We start from the raw sequence: 27463 nt of genomic DNA, 5'->3' as shown, positions 1-27463 counted from the left end.
AAACTGACAGGCCTGTAGTTTCACAGGTCTGCCCTCTGGCCCTTCTTGTAGATGGGCGTCACATTTGCTAGCTGCCAGTCAACTGGGACCTCCCCTGATAGCTAGGACTGCTGATAAATGATGGATAGTGGCTTGGCCAGCTCCTCTGCCAGTTCTCTCAGTACCCTCGGGTGGATCCCATCCGGCCCCATCGACTTGTGCACATAACACAGCTGCTGAAGATACACACTCAGAGACAATTAACTTCTAAGGAGTTTTCTATAAACTAGTATAAATCCATAACCAAAGATTCCAGCATTACTAAAAGATGTTAGTGGATTTTTTTGTTTGTTTGTTTGTTTTTTTGGGGGGGGAAGATGAGCAGTTATATAAGGTTGAAATTGAATGGTGGTGTTTTTTGGTTTGGGTAAGACTGTAGTGCCAGGATGGACTCTGATCTTTGTAGGTGTTCATTGCTTTCAGCAATTCTCTCTTTATTTGTTGCTCCTGAGAACATCAAGAGCAGATCACTTCCTTTTCAATTATTCAGATTTGTTCCTAGTCAACACTTTAAAGAGCAGCCTGAAAAGAATAAAAGAACTGCTCAACCGTGTGAAGCTAGCAGCCCCATGTGCGATGCTATGTTTGGACAAAAACACTAAGAAGCTACTGCTTGCAGTAGTAATGCAGATCTCAGTAATAAACAGTATTTGCTGTAAAAGTGCTTGTATTTCAGGTGTCAAGCTGTACATGCATTGTTTCAAATTTCTGTCACCCAAAGTCAATGTATTTCTAATAAAGACAAATAAGAAAGAGTTATGCACATAGTCTGTAAGGGATGCAATAGCTTCATCTGACACCAGGCTCAGGAGTATTCCTCAGCAGGTAAATTCTGTAGTGGGAAATGGGAAGAGCCTCATTTCACACTTCAGCACCACTGCTTCCCTTGATAGCTTTATGTCATGCAGCAGCGGTTTCTTTAGAAGCAAGTGAGCTCTGAAGTGCCAAGTTTAATGCAGGAAACTAACAATCCTGATTGGGGGTGCTCTCTGAAAGCCTACTGGAAGCTGGAAAGTCTATACTGAAAATGGGAGTAATGGCATTCTGCTGCTTTTTAAATACATGAAATAGTTACAGACAAAGAAAAAATATTCTTCCCTTTTTTTCTAACAGAGGCTTTTCTGGTCACTTAGACTTGGCAGTTCCTGGGTCACTTGGAAACAAGTATAATGAAATCCTAATGATAGGAAACTACTACGAAGCCATCTCTGTTTAAAACCTACCCTATATTACGTGCAAAATGACTTCCTTAATCAGTTTTTCCATGGTGAATCTTAGTGATGTGGAACAGCTACTACGGTGCAAGTGTGGTGTTCTGTTTTATTTTTGTCAGTGGGAGGGATGAATTGTGTTATGTTAGTACTGATAAAATGAATTTAGTCAGGAAAGCCTGACTGACAGTGGGACAAACAGTGCCTGTCACTGCCACATAAGTGTGCTATGACTTCGGAGTCCTTGCTTAATGGCTTCATACTATTTTTATTCAAGTTAAGAGCAGTCACCTTGCATTTTAACAGATTTAAGAGATCAATAAAATCAAGAGAAAGCTAGCCTTTGCCTCAGGGTCTCAATCAGCAATATTTACAAGTCAAGTTATGAACAGCAGAAGTAACCCCTTTTTTTTCCCCCTTTGATATACTAGCCTTACAAAATGAAATTAGATTTCAATATAAGATTAAAAGATTCTGAAGTAGTAACTCCAAAATCTGATTTTAACAGGCTGTTCCTTGTGGATTTCAGTCTGTGAACATGGGCCTGTGCTTTTTGTATTACCCAGGAACACCAGAACCAAAATTCATGTTTGTGGATTCTGCTAGGCGGTACCTAAAGGCATGGCTCATAAAACAGCAAGCACACAGATTACAATTGCTTTTTGTTACAGTTCTTCAACTTCTCTCTTACATTAAGTACAGCTTTGCACGGGCAGCTACATTGCTTAGATGAAAGACGGAAGCCAAGAGCCTCACAGTGCTTCAATAGTACTAGGAATCAAGGGAGAGCTCAATACAGGTTTTATGCTAAAGCAACTGTGTTGGTTTCCACGTGGCAGATTACCAGTAGTAGAGTACACTGACTTATGTTGTCCTATATTAAAACACACATGGCACTATAGCTATTTCAGTGTTATCAAGACAAGTCTTGTCACCTTGATCCCCTATCAAGATATTACACAGTTAAACCAGTACAGTATGTAAACTCATATAGAATGCATACGGGAGGAATACAGACTGTCAAATCACATCCTATGACTCTTCACAAAACACATCTCTCATCCTTGCAATGCTTCTTATCATTATTACAAAATCATACTCACAAAGCAGCTTAAATTACCTGCATAGAAACTACTATACAAGCCCAAAATAGTCTTACAATTTTATGAACTCTTTGAAAGAGACCAGACAAAAAAGGATTATTCTCAGAAGCATGAAACTAAAAAAGCTAAGGCCACTTGACAGGGTTGAGAGACATAGGCTTATACAAAGACAAGAAGAGGAAAAAGTAATCAAATTCTGATGAAGTTTCCTTGGAGAATCTGACTTTATCCATCTTTGCTTTCCTGCTATGCTCCCATGTGATGCCAGATAAATTGATTGTTAGATTTTTAATGGATAGTTTTCAGTTATTTTGCTTAGCTGACAAGTGCCCACTTTGAGGCCTTAGAACCAGATCTCAATAAAATAGTGAATATACACATTTTTCATATGCTCAGTGGAACAAAGACCCTCATACAAATAAGCACTCTAGGTAAATGGATGGGTATAGTCTCAACTCAGCACTTCAACTTACATTCTCTAAGCAAAGCCAAATACTGTCTTATCCATGTTGGCAAAGTAACTGCTAGCTTAGGAAGGAACTGCTAGCTTTGCATTTTAAGAGAGAGGGGAAAAGAAGGTGACATTTCTTTCTGCAAATAGCTCAAAAAGAATCTGTTGGGAATTATCAATCACATTTATCCATGAATATCCAGTCGTAACATACTATCCTAACTCCTGAACTGACTTTGCAGTCTTAAAATAACTTCTATGACTATTCAAATACATAGCATTCCCATTAGTTATCTCTGTAAAAGCAATAATGTTAATTTAGCAAGATAAAGCAGTGTACCATAAAATGCAAGTGCTAATATAAGGGAGGCAGCAAGATGCTGGGAGAACAGAAAAGATTGCTCCTTCCAGCAACATGTTAAGACTTGGACCCTCAACCATCTTTCAAAATTAGGGCCCGATTTATTAAAGAAGCATTTACAGAGATGTGATTAAATTAGCCCAAGATAGGAAGAAAGCTAGTTAAGTTTCTAGTACTTAAGATACACACAAAGTAGAATGATTTAAGTCATATGGAATTTGGACAATTTCACATAACCAAGCCTTGCTTTAAAAGGATTTTTAATAGATGTGGCTTAAAGAACGTTAGCATTTCTCAAAATCTGAAGAATGTCTTTCCTTCTGTGCAAGAAACAAGCATTTATCAAAGAATATCAGCTATTACATACCAAGTCACACTAAGGGCAGTTTAGCTCACAACTTAGTTTCTGAATGGAGTAAGGAACATTAAACACTGTAAGCAAGCAACTTAACTACATGCATTTACATCTAAGCTTATTATAAAACTGCTTTTATATTTCACATCCAGAAGCAGGTATATACAAACTATGACCCATTTCATCCCAACATAGAAATGTTCACATCCTTGGGTACTTCACACTGGCTTTCCCATGTATACAAGATCCCAGTAAGCTCTTTGAGAATTATAGATGCCAACTACACTAATACAAAGCCTGCCTTGAAAAAAAGATGCTACCAAATATATCATTTTTTGAACTAGGTCTCCACAAACACCTGATAAAGCATAACACAGAGAACTTAACTGCACATTCCTTGTTTAATCTTTTTACATTCACATTGTTTTCGCCCATTAGAAATAGTTTATTTTCTACAATCGTTGCATAACATTTTTGCATGCAGTATGGTGAATGATAGAGGCACGTTCCAACAGAACTAGAACTGTTAAGAGAGTGAAAAACAATCAGTTTTCCCTCCGCAACAGTAAGTCTTACAACAAGATTAGCAACAAGCTTTACAACAAAGTACTTATTCTTTAAAGGAATACAGCAACAATTGAGCTGATTTTAACAGTTATTGTAAGGTGCCTCTATCAAACAGATTAATATTATTTTCATAGGACAGCCATTCAGAAACTTCTGGAGATGATGACAATATTTTCATAACTGTTTTCCAAAGCTTGAAACAACCTGCTCCTGCTGTTTTGGCTAGCACTAAACTGTTCTGAAATTGGTCTGTGATCTGCACTGCCATTGGATAGAGCAAGTCTTAACATACCCAAACTAGTCTGGTTAATTTTGAAAATATTGAAATTGAACTGTCAGAGAACAAGAGCAGTGGTATATTTGTTTACTTTATTTCTATTTAATTGTGGATAATCAAAGATATTTCAAGCAATTTGCAGGCATGTATAGGCTAATAAAACTATTTCTAAGGCGATCCACATTTCCTTTACAGGAAAGAGTCCTGGCATACGCTGTAAGCATTATCAAGAGGACAAATAAAGGGAAATAGCATCCCTTAGAACAGATAAGTTCTTATAAGCCCACTATCAGTAAAGGTAGGTAATCAGTAAATAGAGTTGAACGAAATCTCCAAGAAAGTTTTTGTTGTTCTTAAAAAAAGAATGGAACTACGTTTCAGATTCTTTTATGAAATACTAGCGTTGGTTTGCATGTTGCTCTTTTTCTCCATCAATTAAAATAGATTATTTCCACTTTTGATCAAGTTGTTACATATAGTCTAATTATTAGTGATAGAGCTCCCTTTTACATTGTAAGGTACATACTGTAGGCATAATCTTTTTACACTCAAAAGCAGTAGACAGAAGCCTTCTTAAGAGTTCAACACGTTTCTCATTCTTCAATGGTCATTAACATGTTCACTACCGCTGAAAGAGCTGTCAAAATACCATCTCCAGTGAACCCTATATATTTAAAGGATGCTAACAAAGGAAAGATGACACAGGTCCATCCTTCCTTTCACAGCGTAAGAGTAGAAAGCAGCAAAAAATACAGGGAATGTTTTGCTAAACAGTCAAACACAGGAACAAAGCTGAGTATAATACCTTTTTTTTTCAGAATTTAGATGCATTTGTTTGTGTGATCTTCACAGTGCTTTGCTAACTTGCTTTTGTATTTCTGTGCTTCCAGAAAATCCAGAACCATTTTAAGCTACAGGTTTATTGTTGAAAGCTGCAGTTGTTATGCAAGGGACTCCCTAGGATTTATCTGTAGATAAATGGAAAAAGTTACGACAGTGGAAAAGTTGTAATATCCCCATGTGTCCATCTTTCAGTAGTTTCTTTTTCTGAAGAACTTCCAGGTTTGGGGCCTGAAAGAGATTACATGTTTTCCATCTGATTTGTCTACCTCTGTATTTAATTAGAGTTGTTGAGTTTTTGTTTGTTTTCTCTATTGAGCACTGAGCTCTGAAAATAGATTTTTTGGGTGGCTGTATTAACAGTTACTGCAGTACATCTAAAGGAGAGAACAGTTCTAGAAATGGGAGCATTATTAAACAGCTACAGTCAACACAGTCTAATATTTTTTATGCAACTTCTCATCATGTACTTATGGCCAGATTTAGATGAACACCAATGCTGCAATTTGGAAGAAAAACCTCACCCATCCAAGGTCAGAAGGGATAAAGAGACGTCTTGAGTTGAAAATGCAGATATTTCTGCTGGTCCTTATAGAAGATGGTCAAAGCAATAGCAAAGTATGTTGAAACAGCGATAAGACTACACCCTTATGAACATTCGTGGTCACTTGACACAATTGTGTCAAAATTTTCCAGCTCCCCAGGCAAACTGGCTATTCACTAGAAAATGCTAGGCAATGAGTTAAGGAAACTGTATAGCCACAGAAAAGGCAAAGCGCTCATAAAGAAGAAAAACAGGTTGGCACAATTATTCCAAAGGTAAATACTTGAGATTTTGTTTCAGTTAGGAGAAATGCTGCAAAACTGGAAGATCTAATTAACTATTGAAAGCACTTTTCACTAAAATACATACCTAAGACTACGATAACAGTCACCACTATCCTTATGCTGAAAAACTAATGCTGTACCTGCTATTGACAGACCAAAATTTTCAGCCCTGGAAGCTACTAAACTGAAGCATCCAGACAATTGAAGGTCTTGAGCACTTAAGACTCCCATTAGAGGCAGTATACAACTTTGGACATACAGGACTAAAAATTCTGTCAACATTTCGACAACAAATGCTCACACGTAACACAAAACATATAGAATGATAACTTGATGATCATAATCATAATGATCGTCAATAATCATCATGATCATAATGGTAATCATAACTTTTTTTTCCTTCCAGGAATCAAATGACATCTCCTGCAGGTAGGGGGCCTCCTTTTTAAGCTATTGAAATGCACGTATAGTATCCATTAGTAACTCAGGACTGATTTAGTATTCTCTTCAGAAAGCTCAAAGTTGTAAATCTAGATGTCAGGACTTAGTGTCAAAAGTGCTTTTGCAATGAATGTACTACTCAGATACAGTCTCAAAATACTTCATGAACTCTGAAATGGTTATCTAAGGAGGGAACTTCATCAGCAAAATGTATTTGATCATTTATTTCCACACCAAGTTCTTCAAGTATCTGTACAAATTTCTCATGCTCTCTCCCAATCCATGACCTCATTGTGTCAAACACTTGGTATGGAGTAACATGAGTATGAACTTCAATTCCTGTCTGTGCAAGTTCTTTCAGCACTTCAGGGTAAGTAACCCAAGTATTGCTTCCTCCCGAGTGACCGCCATCCAACCAGTAAATTGCTTTTATGTTTTTTACAAAGGCATCTGTATTCTTGTCTTTTTTAGCTTCCTTCAGCTCATAAAGCAGCTGATTCAAAACCACACAACCTTTACTGAAGCCAATCAAAGTAAATGACACAGCGCCTACAGCAGACGGCATAACGAAGTCCATAGCAGAATTATTAGAGCATTCACAATCTCTCTCTCTTTCTGTGGATGAGCAGCCATTTGCTGTAGGTGGAGACTGCGGCTGTGATTTACAAGCAGATATTTTTGCATCCTTTCTGAAACCATGCACGGTTTTCTGGGACAGCAGAATATTCTGAGAGAACCTGAATGCATTAACTAGCAATGCATGGAGATGCTTGAAGGCTCCAAAGTCAGTGCTGTGCTCTGGTGCTCCAAACATGTTGCTAGCCACAAAGTTGTCATAACAACTGAATTTGTGCAGGTGCATTCGAGAACACTTCACAACCCAAATAAAGCTATTAGGGAATCGGCGAGCAAGTATGGTAGCAACATTTTCAAAGCTCCAATGCTCCCACTGAAAGTTTTCTGGGTGGCAAGACATGATGTCATAATAGTTCTGAAAAATTAGAAAACAGAAAAGACACATTACTACATTGCAAAAATAAATCAGCTCCGTCTAGCGTATATATTCATGAGGAAGGACCAAGGTGGAGAGAAATGTGCATAATGGAGGTGCTGTCTTGCTAGGCTCCCAGAAGAGGTGCATTAAAGAAACTGACATATTTACATTCACTTATTCTATTGTAGTATTTTGCGAGAGGTTTTTATATCCCCCAAATCAACCTAATAACAGCAAGTATGGGCTTAGTATGTAGTAAGGAAGCTTAGTGTGGTACAGAATACATAATTACATGGTATTTTCTCCATCTGCAGAAACATTGATTGGCTTATAACAGGCAAACAATAGACTTAAAACATCAGGAGTAAGTTTTCTCATGAACCTCACCTCTGAACTCGTAATGGCAGCGAATACTAATTAGCTGCTTTTATTAAAGCCGAGACAAGCCATACCCAGGAATGCTAACCAGAAGGGTTTCCTCAGACCCCGCTAATCCTTGAAATGAAAGTCACACCCTCCCCGTTGTGCAGTTACGGCTGCCCGTGTGCTGGCCAGCCTTGTACCCGTGCAGCACCCCCGCTGGGTGCCCGCGGTACCCGCATGGCCGCTGCTCCCCCCGCTGCTCCCCCCGGGGCGCAACGCCCGAGTGCCGGCAGCCCCACCGCCCCCGGCAGCGCCCACCCGAGGCCCGTCCCCAGGCGCTCCCCGCCCCGTGGGGCCGCTCCCCTCGGCGGCGGGCCGCCCCCGGCCCCACCGTACCTGCACGTCCCCCGGGAAGTACACGACGTGATGCTGAGGCGCGGCCGGGCCGCGCGGGGCCGGCGGCAGCAAGAGCAGCAGCTCGTTGGCCCGCTGCGGCTCCGCGCCCGGCACCTCGGGCAGCCGCAGCCACGGCGGGCTCAGCCGCGCCGAGGAGGAGGAGAAGCCGCTAGGCTCGGTGCCGGTGCCGCCCGCAGCCGGCGCCTCGCAGAGGCTCATGCTCCTGCCCAGGCTGAGGGCGGCGGGGCCGAGGAGCCCCCGCAGCAGGGAGGCAACGAGCGCCCGGCGGCTGCCGTTCATGGAGCCGCCGCCTCACGGCCGCCCACGGCGCCGCCCGGCCCCGCGCCGCGCCTGCGCGCCGCCCCCTCGGCACTGCCCAGCGCCCCCTCAGGGAGCCAGCGGCACGGCGGCTGCACGCCTGGCGGCGGCGGCACCGCAGCCTTCCACAGGAGCGTGGCGGGACGCGGCCGCCCGTTGTGCTTCCTCTGGAGGAGCCCTCCCGGGACAGGGCTGCGGGCGCCCATCGAGGCCCTCCTGCCGTTTCCCTCGCCCTGGTTCTGGGGCCCTAGCGCCCCCCAGCCTGGTTCTGCGGAGCGAGGGGTGGCTGAGGCGCTCCCCGGGAGCCCGCCACGTTGCTCTCCCCTCGTACACCAAGCTGAGGTGGCGGTGCCCAGCTGGTGGTCTTAGCTTGAAAATAATGCTGGGTAAAAATTTCTGAGGGAAGATAGGACTTTATTAGCCTCTCAGTTTGATACTGTGACCGAAGGAAGTCTCCTGAGTGAAGTAAAGCCCTCCAGAGCATGCAGCTGAGACGCAGATTCAGCAGTGTGGGGTATCTTACATCCTATGTAGAGCAGTTTATTTCAAACCAAGGAGAGGTATGTGGACTCAGTTGTTTCCTAAAGGTGCTGGTTATATTTATCAGCGCAACCTAGGTGTATTTATTTGTATTTAATTTTACTAGTGCGATTATGAGGCAGAGGAAGTGGATTCTGTAAATAACCTGTTCCACTGTTTTCTTATGTTCCCAAGAAAAAGGGGTTTTAATGGATAAACAGAATTTCCAGTGTTCCAAGTTGTGCCCATTGCCTTTTGCACTGTCACTGGACAACAAGTGGGAAGAACTGGATCGATGTTTTTTTATTCCCCCAGCAGGTGTTTATAACATGCATAGGATCTTCCTGAGCTTTCTCAATCCCAGCTCTCTCAATTTCTCATATGATACATGCTCCCAGCCCTTAATCATTCTGGTAGCCTTTCACTGGACTTCCTCTGGTACATCCATGTTTCTTCTAGTGGAAAATCCCAAACTGAACACTATACTTCAGATGTAGCCTTACCAGCCCTGAGCAGAGGGGAAGGACCACCTCTTTCAACCTGTAGGTGAAGCTTTTCATAGCACAGCCCAGAATGCAGTTGGCCTTCTTTGCCACGATGGCATCTTGCATGTTGCGTATCATATACTTATCGCTTATATGGCATATTTGTCATAAATATGCATGTTATATATTCATCAGTTTCCTGTTGTGTACATAATCTAGGAAGTGTCAGTGCTTAACCGATTTACACAACTATCAGGATAACAGACTCCAAATACCCTATTAGAACCACAGAGTAAGTCAGGTATAAGAATTTACATCACTTTTTGGTAGAGTTCTAGGCATGTTTAAAAATGATAAATAAATAAATAAATAAAAATGAATGCCTAAATTAGCTCTGAAACGATTTTAATGAAGTTCTATTTTCCCCAAAAAGATAGTTGTGTCACTTGGCATGCCACCCATATATATTAGAAATCAAACTGCAAAGGTCCAAATCTTTCACATACTTGGAAAGGTGCTTGGCTTTCCTATATTGAGCAGCAGTAGTAAAGTTAGGTAAGAGACATCAGGTAAACTGTTATAAGTGTGGGACCTTATTTCACCCTTGCTTCTGTACAGGCTGTGCTACAGTGTTTGTTGCAGGAGGTTGGGCTGCACTGAAATTAATGGGGCTCCATATTGAAGGAAGCTTCATTTAGGATGAAGAACTAGGGTTGGGGTTCCTAAAGATCTTGTTAGGCACTTGGGTATGTTGGGAGTGCGTATTGTGCTTGGGGCCACCTACAAATACTCAGGCGTTCACTTTGGAATTTAGCCAATCAAATCCTCATTTTCCTTCTAGTCAGAAGGTTTGTTTTGTTTTGTTTTGTTTTTTTGTACAGTTGTAGCATGTTTTCTAGATTATTATTTTTTTCCCCTAAAGTTAGAATCTTAAAGTGGAAACTTTCACAGAACCTCTGCTAATGAAGCAAAATTATTATGGAAAAAATCCCTAGCTCCCTCTGTACAACTGCTTGTTCTAGTTCATGCAGGCAGTTTCTCTTAATCCAATTTTGAGCAGATCTGGTCTGTACTGACACTAAAACTTCTAACTAAAAGGGCTAATGAAACATTATTTCTGTGCTTTATTGGGTACTGTGCAAAGGAAATACAAGACCTGTTCAATATGTAAGTACAAGAAAAAACACAAGTGGCCTACTTTTCTCCTATGGAGTGGAAATTTGAATAAAATCAATCACAGAGGTATAGCAACAATAATATTCCTGTGCTCTAAAAATGTAGCTGCTTGTATCTTGATTGCTGAGGTTTGTTTACACAGGCAGAGCTCTTACAATTATTGAAATCCCCTGAAGTAGTAAGGATTCATCTAAGAAAACTAGTTAGGAGAACGAAAGTTTCCATTTTAGTAATTTTTGAGTAATGTGAATAATTACGTGTCAGTAGCATGAAAAATCTGTGTTCTTAACATCCTGTTGTTGATGTTCCCCCTTCTGTGTTTTCCAGGTGAGTGATTAGCTTTTCCACAAGGGTTTACAGACATTATTAACATTTTAATGGCAGTTACTAACACTAACAAAAGTTGATTGTGGTACTTCTGCCAGGTAATCCGTATACAGTTGGATGTTCATGATGCAGCTTTAAAGAGATAATTGCAGTTAATATATAAGGTGCTATACAGGCTTTCATCTTCACATCAAATGCTACATGAATCTTATGGAAGACCATAAAAGTTAGTTCGTATCTTAGGCAGAGTTCAGGTGCACAGAATAATAATGAAATAGGTTCTTTGTTATAGGAAATGACTGTATACATAACGTGTTCACACTTAAAATGGAAAGCACCAACCTATTCATACCTTCAAGAAAACACAAGAAATTTCCCTTCCATGGCATGCTATAAATTTTAATGGTACATAGATTGCTCTGAGTTTACTTCTGATCTTAGTGATGTAGCTTTTGCAACACACAAGCAGCTTCAATGAATCTCAATTTCGTTCCTCAGTCAAAGGTGTAGAGGTGGTAATTTTTGCAGCTTAGGTTGCTTTGCTACTAAATAATCTATTAAATGAGTATGGGTTTAAAAGTGGAAAATGGGAGCAAATGCGAGGCTAGAAGATAAAACTTTTGTTTGTTTCAGGAAATACAAACATCTTCCTCAAGAGTGGACTTTGTTCAGCTGTGGGTTCTCTGTATACTTCAGAGGGCAGAAAAAGGATGATGAGCAAATGTGCTAATAAAGGTAAGGCTATCAAACTATTAAGTGTAAGTGACAGCTCTTCAGTATGGTATTTGCTAGAGTATGGGCTCTTACATTTTATAGGTAGGTTAGCATAACTTTTTTTTTTTTTTTTTTTGGAGATACTCTGTGCTTTTGTTTTACCCCTTTCTTTCCTGGTTTCTTTCCTGGTTCCTCCCAGTACGCTATTTCTGCAGGCATAAGCCTTCAAGCCTATTATGGTTCTTAATTTTTCTGACATCTGAAGTGAATGATAATTAGAATACGCTGAAGGCAGTAGTCACAACATGAGAAAATGCATCTTGTTCAGGATGTGAATGTGTGCTAATGTTTTTATGGCCTGTAGGAACACAACTACAGTATTTTGTAACAGTTGTCATACCATGTCAATTTGTTGTACCGAGTGGTACAGTAACAAATAATCCTTCCAAATACAACATGACTGAGGCATGAAATGCTACTTTGCAAGAGGCCTTTATCAGCCTTCATTTTTGTCCTGTTGTCTGTGGTGCCTCATTCCTACATTACTCTGTTTTCTTGTCTGTTCTTTACAAATTGGTTTGCCATGCTCTGTATCACAATGTAAAAAAAAAGTTTTTATTTTATATTCTTCTTACTTCACATCTGTTCTTCTATCCCTGCAACAACCCTCACCATCTTCATATGTTGAATCATAATGAGCCATCACTGTGTTGCTAGCCTGTCCTGCATGCCTGCATTAGCTCAGTTCATTGCTTAGTTTTGCCACTTACTGTAAGTTAACAACGGAAGTCAGGAGCGTAGTTTTTCTTCATGATCCTGCGGGAATCTAACCACAGATTTTGGGGATTTTGACAGAAAGAACGTGTATCATGGTTAATCAGCAGTGATGAGAGATGGGCATATCGAAATTCCTCTGGAGAGAACTAATGGCTTATTCTCCCCTCTAGTCTCCCAGAGCTCCTTAATAGACCTTTGTGAATGCCTACGGTCACAAATTAATTAGTTTCATCTTTCAGAGGCTATGACATCTGCAGTTTGAGTAGACAAAGTACCACTGCAGCAGTAAGCTTTCGTACAATCAATGTACTTTTTCTGCAATCAGCTGTTTCATTGCACGTATAGCTCATACTAATTCTGTGCTTTCATTCAGAACATATTCAAACAGTAAAGAATACAATTTTGATTTTATTTGTTTTCTCAGGCCACTAAAATATGTTGATTCTTTTTATTTATACCAATTAAATTAAAATATTTTAATAGGCACTTAACCAAAATTCTTGGTGAAGAAGAATTGTCTGGTGATGTGACAATACCTTTAGACAAGTACTAATATAAATGATTTTCTATCCATATGTAGCAACTGTAATATTTCATGGTACTTCAGAGATCTTCAAAAACATGCTTCCTATGTATCTGCAAGGTGCATGTATATGTATGTGTATTTGTATTACCTTTTATATTTGAATTTCCTTTCAAGCTTTTTTCAGCTCCAAGTGTGTTCAAACTGCTTGCTAGAAAGTTGGCAGATGATTGGAATAGCTATGGAAACACCTGTTAAATAGTGATAGGAAACTCCTTTGTAGTGGATTGCAGCTGTGTCTTTCACTGTTAAGAGAATGTGCCAAGCCTGGCTTCATTCAAACTCATTCTTTCAGGTGTAGTAACACTTTAAAGGAGTGAGTTATGTGTGTCTGTGGTGGTGTGCACAGAGGAATTCCCAGTGGCTATACAGTGATGGGTGGCTAGGTCTTGACTCATAGTTTTATTAACATATTAGTGGCAACAGTTCAAACCAAATTACATCTATTATGCTCCATTACAAGTACTAAACAACTTACATCTGCTGAAATTCCTACAGGCAGCTCTGCCCGCCAGCAGCCATCTTTTGTGCATGTAAGGGTATTCAGGAGAGCATAGGGGAGAATAAATTATACAATCAACAATTTACTGAGTTGTATGAAAGTGTGAGTAAAAGCTTTTCAGCATGAAAAATAAATCCATTTTCTTTTTCCATCAGAGCTGTGTTGAGAATCTTCTAAAATTGCAGGTTATATGATCTCATTTCTGTTTTTTCACTGCTGACAAAAATTAGTATAAAGAATTAAGAACTACTGATGTTGTTTAATAATCTGTTTCTCTTGTGCTATTTTTCTGTGGAAATTGGTTTTATTTAATCATACAATCTGCCTATACTACAGATGATCTGCATAATCTGTCAATTCCTCCCAATAGCCTTTTAGACTACTTCAAGAACGGGGTTTTTAGAGCAAATACCTGTGGGTGTGGGGAGAACTGCTGAATCAATAAATGAGGGTGACTGAAATGAATGCCCTTACAGAAGGGAAGTTGTGAAGAGCTTGGTCTTTGTACATCATGTTTGGAAGCAATTGCCTGAAAATTCAGTATGTGTTGGCTCCACATGTAGCCAGCATACACTGTTTGGTTCATAGAGGATGTGGTGGGTAGGAAAGGCTGTTAAATTAAAAGTTAACTGTTAAAAGTTAAATTACATTAACGCAAGTAGTTAGGACAAGGTTTAGGACAAAGGACATGAGTCTATTTAAAAAAAAAAAAAGTTTTGGTAGTTCTGCTGTTCATGGAACATCTAGTTAAATGACAATTTCTGTGCATTGCAATTTGTATAGGTATACAAGAAGAACTTGTAATTTAAGGAAACTGTAAACTGTATGGTATAAACTGATATAAATTTGGAAATCTAGTTGGTATTTAAAAGAACACAAAGTGGCCCAGGAAGTGGAGTAGAAGATTTTATTGATTAAAATGGGCCCAAGCTCAACCTCTCATCATTCCTGCAGTCTGAGGTTAGTCTGGCAGTGAAATTATGAAATTCTAGCTTGTGCATGCCTGCTTCTCAATTTCCATTCTCTCTTCGTTTCCTTAATAATCTGGCTTTGTGGATGGGTTCTGCTATGTATTCAACATGAGACTAATTTATCTCAGGAAAAAAAAAAAAAAAGGCACAAACAGTTGTTACTCCACCAAGCATTTTACTTAGATAATGGAAATAATTAAGTATATGAATGTTTGCATCTTAGTAGGATTGTCTGAGACTGATATATTCATTAAACTAGTTTTCTAGTGGTTTCAGTTTAATAGTAAATAGGCATTATAGCCCATATAATAAATGTGTAAGATCTGTATCATTTTCTCTGGCTGTCTGAAACAATAATTTTTATATGTTAAATGTATTTCGAATATACTTATTTGACTTCCTTTGTGGGATATAAGATTGTAAGTCAACGCTCTAAGTACATATGCTTTTCAGAGACATTTTTGACACCTCTTTATTTCAGTTTGTGTAAGTGTTGGTTTCTCTGTGTGCATAACAAGTTCAAGTTGCAGTCTAAAAACTGAGCTTTGGACCCTGTATGAATCTCTGTAGTAGAAGGCCCTGAAATTCTTTCAAAAATCTTATCTGCCTAAACTTACACATAAGAATCTGGCTTTGCTTTGGAGACTTTATCTTGTAGTGTCATCATTTAGCTATTGTAGGGAATGTTACAGCATGTACTGATGAACAAATAATTTCATTATAAATAACCCCGTGTTTAATAGCTCTTTAAACTAAGGAGGGATTACGGTGAAACAGGCAAACTGGGATGCAATATTAGTAAAGGTGTAATGACCCAAATTGCATTTTCTGTTGAAACACTATTTCAGGTTGCTCCATTTAGATCTGTATACTAAACTTTAGACTCATTGAATTTGCAGGAAATTTTGCACTGATTTCAGTGGAAGTAGAGTTTTAGCTATAGTATGCAACACTACTAGGAATTTCTGTGACTTCCCATTGAATACCTGACTCATGGTTTTTTGATATTAATGCTGTTGCTAGCTTTAATTTTTTGTGTGAATGATTTTGTGTGAATTTTTTTATTGTTTTACTTATGTCTGCTAAAAACAGCTTAGCTGGAAAAGCTTTAACACCTGGTTTAGTAGTATCCCTCTGACTAAAGTTCAGGTGAACATTTAGGGTAGAGTAACAGAATATGGGATGCAGAGGCTGCTAATGTACCTAACTGGCCAACAGCAGATGGGTAAGATGCAAGATGTTTTAGAGAATGCAGAATAATACAAGGTCCATATGATACAGGGTATGTATATACTTGAAGGTAAAGAAGTTTACCTAGTTAGTCTACTGTAATCAGAGCACTTTAAAACTAGATTATGAATAGAGTTCTCTTATTAATTCTTCTTCAGTGCTTCCTTCCCAAAGCAGATCTACCTACTTTGATGATGCATCCTATTGACTTGTGCTATTAGATTTTGCTTCTGAGTGGTACTAAGGCTCTGTCCTAGATCTAGCAATGATTTAGCAGTTGCTTTTAAGTACATGAAGTCCTACTGATGTCCAGAGCTCAGTCACTAATTCCAGATAAAAATCCTTCTACTGAAGGAACATGAATGATTTAAAGAATTATTTCCTAGTTACCACTGTTAACTAGGCCTACAGTGCATAGTATTGTGCCTAATAAAGGTTTTATCATGCTTGTAATTCAAATTCAGGTTGCATAGTTTCATGGAAGCTAGCACTCATTACATGAACAAGATAGCCTGTCTTCCATGCAGGTAGAGGTTTTAAGTTAGCATAAGTTACGAGAGTTCAAGAATAAAAGCTTAATAATAAGAATCATATATAATTTTATAATAATGAGAAGGCTAAGTTTTTCTTAAAAGTATATGTTATTGAAGTGTCATACTTGCTACAGCAGTAGCTTCTCACCGTTGCATAACAAATGGGTTTGTCCCGCAGTAGAACTATTAGCATTTATCAATGTAATACATCCTGGTTCAATGTGGTGACGTAGGTCATCCAGTGGATTCATTCATTCCTTACTGTTTCACAAAGATTGATCTTACCTGCTTCAGTACTCTTTCTGCTCCACAAACACTAACTGTTTTTTTTTTTTTTCCTGTCAAGGTAACAGAAATAATTAGGTCAAAATAAGAGACACGATTTCTAATATGCTTTTAACTTCCAGTTTGCTGCTGCTTTGTCATGTCTGTTACAAATACTTTTACTGAAGTCCATTCTGTTTAAGTATAGTCATATTTTCCACTGGAAACATGGATAGCAACTGTGGAATAAGCCCCACACACAAACAAACAAAAAAAGATTTTCATGATAAATGCATAAACAAGCTCATGAGTGATTTTGAGTGCTTAACTAGCAATAATTGAAGAGTTTGACTTCTTAATGTTACTCTAGTAGCTGGTAACTCAGATACATTTCATATAGCATGATATGATTACTCCAAAATTAAACCATCAAAAACCATTTGTAATATTTCAAAGATACGGCTGTGAAGAGATGTAAATTATTCTGAAGTAAAACTTCAGAATTCAAAGTTTGATGCAAATATTCCTTTCTGAGAAAAAATGATCTTATAAATCTCCACTGAAATCATGCTCATTAGAAAACCATGAAAACTTTGTGGTTTTCGTCTCCTTGTGTTTCATAATTTCAAATTGCCAGAAAAGCTAACACTGAACAAAGGCTGATGCGTTTTTTTTGACAGCTTTCGCTGAAGCAAGTGAAAAGCAGCATAATTCATAGGAACAGCTTATAGGGAGATACTGAGTGTTGTCATAGTTGTTACCACACAGCTGATCTCAAGACTTGTATTACCCAGCTTCAAGGGCTAGATGCATTTTGTGTCAGACCTTATTATAGAAGTAACATACAGGGTAGTGGAGTTCTTATCAGAAGACATGATAATTGAAGAGTAATAAGCAAATATTCCTTTGTGAATATTTGTGATGTGTGACTCAAACTTCTAAGTGCCAGTCCTTTATGGCAGTGCTGGGTTTTCTGTAGTTTTATTTCATACGGCTAAAGTTATCCTATCTGCATGTTACCTTAATTTGTGATCTTTCAATTTACTTTAAGTATTGATATCTGTAGTTGGTATTAAAACATTCTTCTAAAACTAACCTGATCAAGAACAATTGCTGTGATCTCCTGGACACTTGTGCTATTCTGTTTCTTCATAAGAGAAGCAGAATGTAGCTTTTACCTCCAGTTCCCTAGCTTAACCAAATATAGGAAAGAAAAATACAAAGTGAACTGTTGGATCCATCTGAAGTATATGCTGTTAATCATGCCAGTACTTTTCCCAGGGCCCTGGCTTGTGTGGTGTTCTCCGAGGCTGCATTGTCAGAGTTCAAGTGAAGTTTTATAAAAGCATCTTTCCTTTTCAATGAAAATGATTCTACAACAAATTTAGTCAGCAGCTAAGACTTCCCAAATTCTGTTGAATGAAAAGTAAAAAGAACAGCATGTGAGATGCACAGATGGCAAAGATACAATTTGGAGCAAGCAATTCTGCTTCTCCCTCTCTTCTTACACTGTGAACAGTCTCTTTTTTCTCCATCCTATTTGTTGTTCAGAACTATTCATCAAATAGCTGTGGGCGTTTGTTCGTGGTATTTTTCTGTACTTAAGTGATCGACTGCATATATTTGACAACTCAGATTCTTTTGGTTGGATGCTTAGTCACATGATTTGTTTCCTTTCCCTGACTTGATAGTCTTTTTTTTCTATTGATTAAGACTTTCCAAATAAATGTTCAGTTTCTAAATTATCTGCCAATAATTTTTTGTACTTATAAAATTCCTTGTTCTCATCACTTTCACTGATACATTGGAATACTGGAGTATCTATAAACAATTTCCATGCCCTGAGATTGAGATTTTTTGTTTCTATTTTTCCATTCTTTATCTGAATTTGAAAGAGAATGTGGATGAGTGAGGGTGGAGCAGGGTATTGTATTTGTGTCATTTTAGATTACCTTCTCTAGCTGTGTAAAAAAAATAAAATAAAATAAAAAATTTAGAGAAGGTCATTTGCACTCTTAAAATGAAATGTTTCCAAAGGAAACATTTCTTCTGGAGTGTGTTCTAGTCCTGCAAAACATTGTTAGGCAAGCAGTCTGTCTTTCTGTTCTAAACCGTTTCCCTCTCATGAAACACTTGTAAATTGGAGTAACTTTATCTGAATACTTAAGATTAAAATGTCTTTTGTAATATTTGCTTCAAGTATTGCTGTTATGTATTCTGTTACATGTATGTTGTCTGCATTCTTCACATCTGCCACTGCAGAGTTTTCTGCAAAAACACTAAGCTCTGATATAAAAGGTGAGGACTACCTCTACTTTCTTTTGAGTTAGCTGGAGCTTAGACCACTCATGTGCTTTTGTAGAGCACTGCAGAATGAAAAGTACCATGCTATCACTATTTATTCTTTGGATAGTCAAAAGTCACTGACTTTGTAGGCTTTGAAGTCTAAAATTTCAGTAAAGTGCATGGTAATGTATTGGTTTTAAAAAATGGTTTATATACAGCTTTATACTAGGTCAGTGGGATGATAAATGTTCTATATAAGAAGTGCCAAAATGCCTACATGGTATTCTGGGAGATTCATAATAGCAAGCCTAAACGTACAGCTATCTTGCAGGAAGAAATGCTTTGCACAGTTTTGTGGATATATTTTATCCAAGCAGAGTTGGCTGCATACTGACACTTATGTCTGGGGAGGATGGAAGGTGGTCTTTTCATGTTGGCCCTTCTGGTGAAATTTGGTCATACAAGCAGTTTCTGGAGTGTGTTGCGGTTGCACGATAGGTTGCTTGAGAACTTGACGCAGTACTGGAGTTTCTTATTTTTTATCATGTGTAGACGAGTAAACACTCATTTTGATATGGTGCTTGATTTTGCTTGAAATTTTACTGTATTTTGGTATTAAACTCTGGTTTTGATATTACTTTGAGGGCTAAGGTGGTGTAAAGCAGCAACCTTTTTGGTGAAATGGTTTCACTTTCTTCCACTCAATACAGCATCTTTCCTTTATCCTTCAGGAGTCTTTACAGGTTTCTCTTCTGTATTTCAGGATGAGATTTCCCCCCATCTATTACTGTGATTGATAATTTGAAGTGCATTGTGGAGTGAGGAAGAAGCTGTTGACAAGCATTGAGTGCAGTCCTGTATTTCTGATCCATGAGTTCGGAGCAGATTGACAGAAGTCAAAGAAAATGATATAGAAGCACACTGTCTTAATTAAACATAAGCCTTTACTTGCTGTTGTGACAGAAGCTTTACTACATCAAACTTCAAAAATTGCTTTAGTAGTAATAGAAGAAATCATGGTTCGAAGACAAAGAGGAATGCTGTTCACATTCATATTTTACATATTGTTTACATTTTATACTATTGCTTGTGACAGTAGAGCATTAAGGCCTGAACCACAGAAGCAAAGTTTGTCTATAGAGGGTATAGTGGTGGTAGAAGAAAAATGCATGTCAGGCTTAAACATCTTATTTTAACTCTGGATAGTAGTGAGATGACTTGGTTGTAATAGATCCTGTGTTTTAAGTACTCTGGTTATTGTTACTCAGTTTAGTGATTCTTCAGATTTCCTCTGCTGAATCTTCTTTCTTTTCAGATGTTTTAATCTTATCCACACATCCAAAATACTCTGTAATAGAAATTGTCATTATAGACCTGTTTCCAATGTTTCAGTAATGCAACTTGAGCAACTGTTGATTTTACTGGTTTGTAAAATGAGACCAGACCTGAGTCACTACTTCATGTTGTTTTTCAATATGGTATTTCATTTTAGGAAATACAAGAGTGCTGGTAGCCCTCGAGCACCTATTTGGAGGGAGGTGAATCTATTTACCCTCTCCTTGTGAGAATTTTTGTATTACATCACCTTTTTGGTGGAAATAATTTCATCCAAATTATTCTTCGTGGAAAATACTTAGAAAATTTCATTGACAAGAGTTGTTTGTTTGTTTGTTTGTTTTAAAAAGCCAAACAACTTTCCTCTACAATTAGAATGATTCCTTTCTTGTGTTTTACTTAAAACTGGAACTCATCCCATGGGTTTGCATCAAGTTCAACATTCTAGGAGTAAGCATTTAGAATTAGAGAAGCTCACAAGCTTTTTTTTTTTTTTTTTTTTTTTTTTTAAACTTGAACTTTGTCACCTAGTTTTCCATTTACCTGTTTTGTTCATGTCGTTGAATTGACTTTTTCCTCCTGATTTATCTCTGCAGATCAGCATTTGGGTTATTTTTGAGTATGTCTGTCTTCACTGAGATTGTGGAAATCAGGGTCTGCTCCTCTTCATTCTGGTCATTCATTGTATGTTTTCCTTTCCAGCACTGAATAGCACCGAACACTTAATCAGGGTGTGGGAAAGTGGAGCAGCATGTAATTTCAGCTATAGCACAGACTGCAATATAAGACCCATGTCTGCTTTGTCTGTTAGATTGATTCATATATCTGTATGGATTTCTGATTAGCTTTAGCCTCTCTCACAGTATGCATTTTCAGGATTGCAAAATGCTGTCAATATTCTGTAGCTTCTGCTTTTAAGGAGCTGTTACTTTTTTTCACCGCTACATGAGAGGGCAGCAGCTGGCTACTGTGTGCATCTCACGGCATTCTCTTTTGTTCTCAGCTTGCCACCTGGTGGCGAAATATGGAGCGGTGCTTACAGGAGCACAGTGGACGAAGTCCTGACTGTTCACCAAACCCAGGCTCTGTTTCCAAGTGAATCCTTTTATTTTAAATACCACAAGAATTTTCATAGGGGTCCAATGTTAAAATACTTGCTTTTGTGCTCTGTATCAGAAGTTTGAGGCTAACTCTGCTTTTGCTGAAGTAAACAGTAAAACTTGTATTTTTTGTGCATGTTGTACGCATTAGAAGTAAATATTAATTGTTTGTGTTTTTAACAACTTCAGTGTTGTTATAAAGTGGTCACGTTAAATCTTTTCTCTTCTTTTTTAAACATTTTGTTGTTTGGCATTTTTAGAGTTTTATTACAGGATTCTATTTTTACATAATTTTCAGCAGTTATTTAACCAGGGAAATAAGATACGTATATATATCCTTAGTTTTTAAATGGCTTTTTGATGTATTACTTCTTGAATAATGCTGGCATTATTCCTCTTGCTGAAGGACACCATTATTGAGGCAGTTATATTATGAGTTTTAAGGAGCTTAAGATTAGAGTTTAAGATTACTTGTAGTAAATATATACTTATCTGATTGAATTAAAAATAAAGCACTATGTAGATTTCTTTCCAATGTTTTTATAAGTAAGATTGTATTCTTTAAAATTTTACTGTAATGAATAATTTGTATTTCATGACAGTAGAAGTTGAACTTCTATTTTTATATATGTATAAATATGAAGCATATGGATATAGGTACAAATATTCAAATATGCATCCTTCAGTGAAAATGATTACTTCATTGTATGCTCAGAAATGCTGCCTTCACTTAATGCTGTTTTGCTGTTGGTTCTGTCATGATGCTTAATTTTTAATGAAATTAAAATGCGCTTCTTCATTTATTCTTGGGCCGTTTCGCATTCAGTTCCTCAAGGAATTGTGCAAGGGCAACATTAGGTTTGCATTAGTGTTATTTTTCAGATAATGCACATTTTGCAGTCATTGAGGGTTCAAAGCCCATGACAATTTAGATAAGGTGGCTGTTTAAATTGTAGACCTGAGAGCTTTTCAATTTTTAATGTTTGTCTTCCGAATAAGAAGATTCTGGTATAATTTAAGATGCTTTATTGAATGGAACACAGTGAACTGCTCACGATGAAGCAGGCCTTACTGAGGTCGCCTTGGCAGTGGGGTTGATGGGATTCATGCCAGTTAATCAGTCTAAGTATACGAATCAGAATATCCAGTTGTGCACTGACACCTGGACACTGGCTTTGAATAACTTTTGGTTAGAGATACCTGATAATTGCATACCAGTTATCGGGTGGGTTTTGTGTTTATCAGCAATGACTGCCAGAAGGTCATTTATTCCTCCAAAGCATGTAGCCAGCTGTGAATCTCTTAGATTTGTGTAAGCAAGGCTACAGTTGCTTCCCAAAGTACTTAAAAGCATCTTCAACATGCAAAATAACTTCATAGTCCCACAGACTGATTAAGCTGACAGGAACAAATGCTGCAGTTCAAAGTAATCATACTTTCCCCCATCTGGTCGTTTCAGCCATTTTGCTCTCCCTTGCTCTATTCCAACTCAGTGGTTTATAAACATGGTAAACTAGGTCAGAGTCTAAGCCATTTTTTGTAAATGGTGAATTGATTGATGACAATACAAAAGAAGCTAGAGAAAAGCTTCTAGCCTGAATGGTTGAGTGATGAGTTGACTTCATCATGTAAAGATGGTGAAATAGCCAAATTTTGAGTCACTTACGTAATCGCCAGCCTCTTAGGAACATATGATTAAACAGTACTAATGTCACTCTTAAGGAGATATTTATTAGATAACTCATCTAAATGATTTTTCAGTAAATGCATACAATAGCTGGTGATTCAGTTTAATGGTGCAACTTCTTAATATTCGTATGGTTAAGTCAGTGCCCATGGAAGCTGTGTGTAAAGCTCTGTCACCTTAAGCATCTACTTACTTCTGGCTAGAAAGATGCAATTTTACTTGACCTCTCAAATGAGCAACAGCAAATCTGACTTTTGAGTTCTGTTTTCTCTTATTTCTTGGGGGGGGGGAGATAAGGATAAAGATACATGATACAATGAAAACATTGCACATCTTAGTTTTATTGGCCATATTTTTCCAGTATCCTTCCAAGTAATGAAAGAACTCTGGTGTAACACCTAATGTGTCAAAGATCAAGTGACAAAACTGCCTAGTTTGGTGGAACACAAATAACTGTTAAGGGAATAGCTCTTCATTTTCACTTTTACTGGCTGAATAATATAGTCATCTTTTTGATGCCAATACCAACTGCTAGCTGTGCTTTTTATTGGGTGACAGTGCAGCAAGCCTTCATTTTGAAAAGGTCTGAATCACGTGCAAGTCTAGTTTACATCCTAGAATAAATTTCAAAAGCGATTCAAGATGAAAGCTTGCCATTTGTTGGGCTGTAGCCTGAAGAATAAAGAAAATGTTATGTTGCACAGAGATGGAGAATAGTATGAGAAAGCTAAAATGCCACTGTAGAAAACTAAGACTTGGGTTTACTTGAACTGCCATGATCTGGTTACCAGTTTGCAAGAAAAGCTGGTGCAGCAAAACTACACTTTTCTCATTAGTCAATTCACTTTGTTCTTTACTGTTATCTGGTCTGACACAATTCCATTTCTTAAAGTTTTTGTATGTAATGTGTGTGTATATTTGTATATTATATTCAAATGCGCATATTTAGTATATTTTTATATATAAAAGCATACATATTTAATATTATTTATGGCTTGTTTAGCCTAGTAAAGTGAAAAGAAAGTGATAGCTTTAAATATGGAGGAACTAGAGGTGGGATAAATACCAAAAAAAAAAAAAAAAAGTTACTTAAACTGAAATGATGGCAAAGAGCAAAAAGACATACTATGGTTATAAATAAGTTCCAGTAAGAACTTAGTCTACAAACTATCATTAAAGTGAGTCTTTAGAATTGTGTTTTGTAATTCTAAGAGAAAGAAAAGGAACAAGGAAACCACGCTAATTTTAATTCAGAATTTGATAAATTTGAGTGGAATCAAAGATTAGATCAGCCACAGACTGGATATGTAACCTAGGAGGTCTTCTCCCCGGTCCGCTATCACTAAATGAATTGTTTTGAGTACTACAATATGACACAAAAGTAATATAAATTTCACATTAAATACAGTGATGTTCTTAAATGTGTTAATATAACATGTTAAATGACCATATCTCTTTACATTTTAATTTTAGCACATTTATTTTGATAGTACATAAGAACTCTTAGAACTGCTATGTAAAACTGCTTTGCAAGTTGCCATAGCAATTAAATTGTGGAGTTCAACAATGTTTCTTCCTTTGTCTTAACTCTGCTGTATGATTTTTTTCAAAATCGAGCCAATATTCCACATTTTCTGCTCATTTTTCTGACTAGTTGAATAGCAGGTACAAATCATGTTGAATTTTGATTTGTGCTCCGTGCCTTATCTGTGCTAAAATGTATCACCTGTTTCAATTTTCTGATTTTGTTTCTTCCTGTATACTTAGCTTGCTCATACAGACTGCAAACAACACAGGGCAAAGCCAATGATTTCAAAGTATCTCTGACAACCTGGGTATCTGTTCTTCTGTTTTAAACATTGTCCCTCTATGTGGCTCCATTTAATGCTCCTAAGCTAAAAATAATAACTGGGAGGGTCTTTTTCCCCTTTCTGCTTTCCTGTTGATCTTTAAAATTATGAACTCAGGCAGAACATAAGGAAGCTGTGCTAAGACTTTTTGCTTATTATATTTCTCCCCAGAGGCCACAAATTAGCACGCAATAAGAGAGCTCCTCTCCTGGAGTATTTTCAAATCAAAAATGTATGACTGCGGGAGGGAGAAAAGAGTGATAACTGCCATTTGATGGAGGAGGATCTGAAACACCAAGGATTATATTCAGTATTTCTTCTATAGTGACCAAGTTGAAGAGCTTTTCCTCAGTTCAAGATAGCTTCTATTTCTGGTCTTTGTACTCTTGTTCATTGAGACCTGTGATGTGGAGAAAGTCATTGTAGTATGAGTGGGACATAAGCTATGTTGGAGTATGGCCCAAAGCAGTTAGCAGTTAAAGGGGGGAGGCAGTGAGAACTTAGACTTGGGGGGGGGGGGGGGGGCGGCAATAACTAGAAATTCTCAAGCTTCCCACAGAAAGGGAATTCTAGAAAATTAACATTCTTGAAGGCCCTGTAAATAAAATATAATTTGTTCTTTTGTTACTGAAATGGAGCAGACAGCTGCCCTCAACTCCTGGGAGGCATCCTGTGAAATACCCCTACATTAAACAGGTCCCTATAACAAATCTATGAATCTGAAGAGTCAGGTAAATTGCCAGGGAAGTAACCAGTGTCACAGCAGAATTTTGTTGAATGTTTTCCATGAAACATTTTTATGAATCAGTATTTTCCATCAAAAATCCATTCAATGAGAAAATTTCCACCTATAATTAATTACCAGTTGTAACTAGATTTCGAAAGGCCATTGTAGAAGACTGTCAAAGGTGAGAACTGAAACAAAACCTCTCTGGGTGATTACATTACTGTCAAGACTAATTCCAAACTTCTGAAAATGAGTAAATAACCATTGTGGAGTAAAGAGCTGCACACAGTGTTCAAGGTAAGGCCATACTAATATATAATATGGTATGAGAATTGCCTCTTTTGAGCAGCTGGTGTTTAATGCATCTTAAAATGCAGTTTGCCCTCCTGGCTATCAGGGCATGCTGCTGACTCACGTTGAGCCTGTTGTCAACCAGATTTGATAGATTTTCTGTAGGAAGATTATATCTTTTAAGTGACAACAGAACTGTCATCTTGTTTTCTAATAAGCTACTGTGTATTAGCTTGTTGGTTTTTTCCTGTAAGATAAAAATACTTCATGTTATGAGTTTTGATTTGGAGATGCTTCCTTCCATTGAAGTGGGAGCCTGTCTGAGGTAGCTTCCTTGTGTTCTTGAAGACCCACATCTCTAGCTGAAATTGGTCAGGTGCCATTTCTTCATCATCTTTACTGGGCGATATTGCTATCTATTTGGCATGTCTGTGGACCCTTTTTTGGCTGTGGGAAAAATGGCTGCACTTTGTGCTGCATTCCTGATCCAGTCAGAAATAACATTTTTTTTTTCCTGTTATGAATCTCAAGAGCTTGAGTTATGTGGTTTCTGGCATAAACATTTCCAGCTGTTTACATCATGGGCCTTTGATCAGTTGCATCGATAAGGCAATGCCCCAGAGCCTGTCTTGGACTAAGTAAGCTCTGGGTCTAGCCAGTGTTTGTTTCCTGGATGATGCCCTCAGAAGGAAGATTAACTTTCACAAACCTCAAATCCTAAGCAAGATAGTTTAATACACCTTCCCCTGCTTGAGAAAACAGGTAGGGAAAGGCACATAGTTATTTCTTTCTGGAGGGCTTTATCGCAAGGCCTTTGGCTCAAACTGGGATTCTTGGAGACTTAAGAGCAAAAGGTTTTGTGATCTCTGATGGACCTTCATAAATTTAAAAACTTCTGATCTTGAATGTGAAAACTTAATGTTCTCTTATTTAAAAGGTTACTTGTTTATCATTGATTTTCTGAAGTTAATATTTTGACTGTAAGTTACCTGCAGTGCATATGAAGTTTTTTTTTCTAATGGCTTACAGTACAGGTGCTGAGTGTTGTAAATATTGAAGTGATATGAAAAGAAATAAGGAAGAATTTCAAGAGAATCATGTACATTATTACTTTACCAGGAATCAGTAGAATAAGTCCTGTTTTTATTGATGGTATTTAGAGAATTGGGCTGGAGATGGAAATGCGACTAGTCATCTCCAGTTGTCTTAATCTCTCTGCCTACAGCAGACTACAGCAGCCTACGCTTGTCCTTACTTCTTTCCTAGCATTAGCAGTTATGGTGATCAGCACAAACTACTCCTTTTTTTTAATTATTTTTATTTTTTAAGAATTGAAACTCTTTTATCAGAATGAGAAAATGTCCCCATGACAATGCCAATCAGAGAGGAATTCCCTTCCAAAATGTGGGAAGCAGTAGTCACCAGCTCTAAAACAGCACTTGCAACATGTGGCCTCTCCTTTTGCCATCCATTTCTGAAGTGCCTGTTTGTGACCTCATTCAAAGAGAAACTAAGCAGCTACTCCCTAATCTAGGTGCAGCTGCTATTGCTGACCCTGCTGT

General features: G+C 38.0%; 1 protein-coding gene and 1 long non-coding RNA gene across 2 annotated transcripts; one reads left to right on the top strand and one right to left on the bottom strand.

The window, feature by feature from the left end:
* Positions 1–3902: 3902 nt before the first annotated feature.
* On the bottom strand, positions 3903–8526 carry C6H2orf69 (chromosome 6 C2orf69 homolog). The gene is made up of 2 exons (XM_068686640.1): positions 8227–8526; positions 3903–7464 (listed from the first exon to the last, which is right to left on the bottom strand). The coding sequence occupies exons 1-2, from the start codon at positions 8524–8526 to the stop codon at positions 6625–6627; spliced, it is 1140 nt and encodes a 379-aa protein (XP_068542741.1). The 3' UTR covers positions 3903–6624.
* Positions 8527–8903: 377 nt separating this feature from the next.
* LOC137858630 (uncharacterized) lies at positions 8904–21469 on the top strand. Its single transcript, XR_011097896.1, has 3 exons — positions 8904–9104; positions 11685–11786; positions 21250–21469. It is a non-coding gene; the product is annotated as an uncharacterized lncRNA (long non-coding RNA).
* Positions 21470–27463: the final 5994 nt, after the last annotated feature.

The sequence above is a fragment of the Anas acuta genome, chromosome 6 (genome assembly GCF_963932015.1).
Source record: "Anas acuta chromosome 6, bAnaAcu1.1, whole genome shotgun sequence".
Lineage (NCBI taxonomy): Eukaryota > Metazoa > Chordata > Aves > Anseriformes > Anatidae > Anas > Anas acuta.
Note: the sequence above shows the minus strand (reverse complement) of the source record. Positions and strands in the feature narration are given on the sequence as shown.

What these genes read in the sequence shown, in the direction of transcription:
- C6H2orf69 (XM_068686640.1), bottom strand. Translation starts at nt 8,526, where the DNA reads ATGAACGGCAGCCGCCGGGCGCTCGTTGCCTCCCTGCTGCGGGGGCTC. An exon ending in ACTTCCCGGGGGACGTGCAG is followed by an intron (nt 7,465 to 8,226) that starts GTACGGTGGGGC and finishes CTAATTTTTCAG; the next exon opens with AACTATTATGACATCATGTC.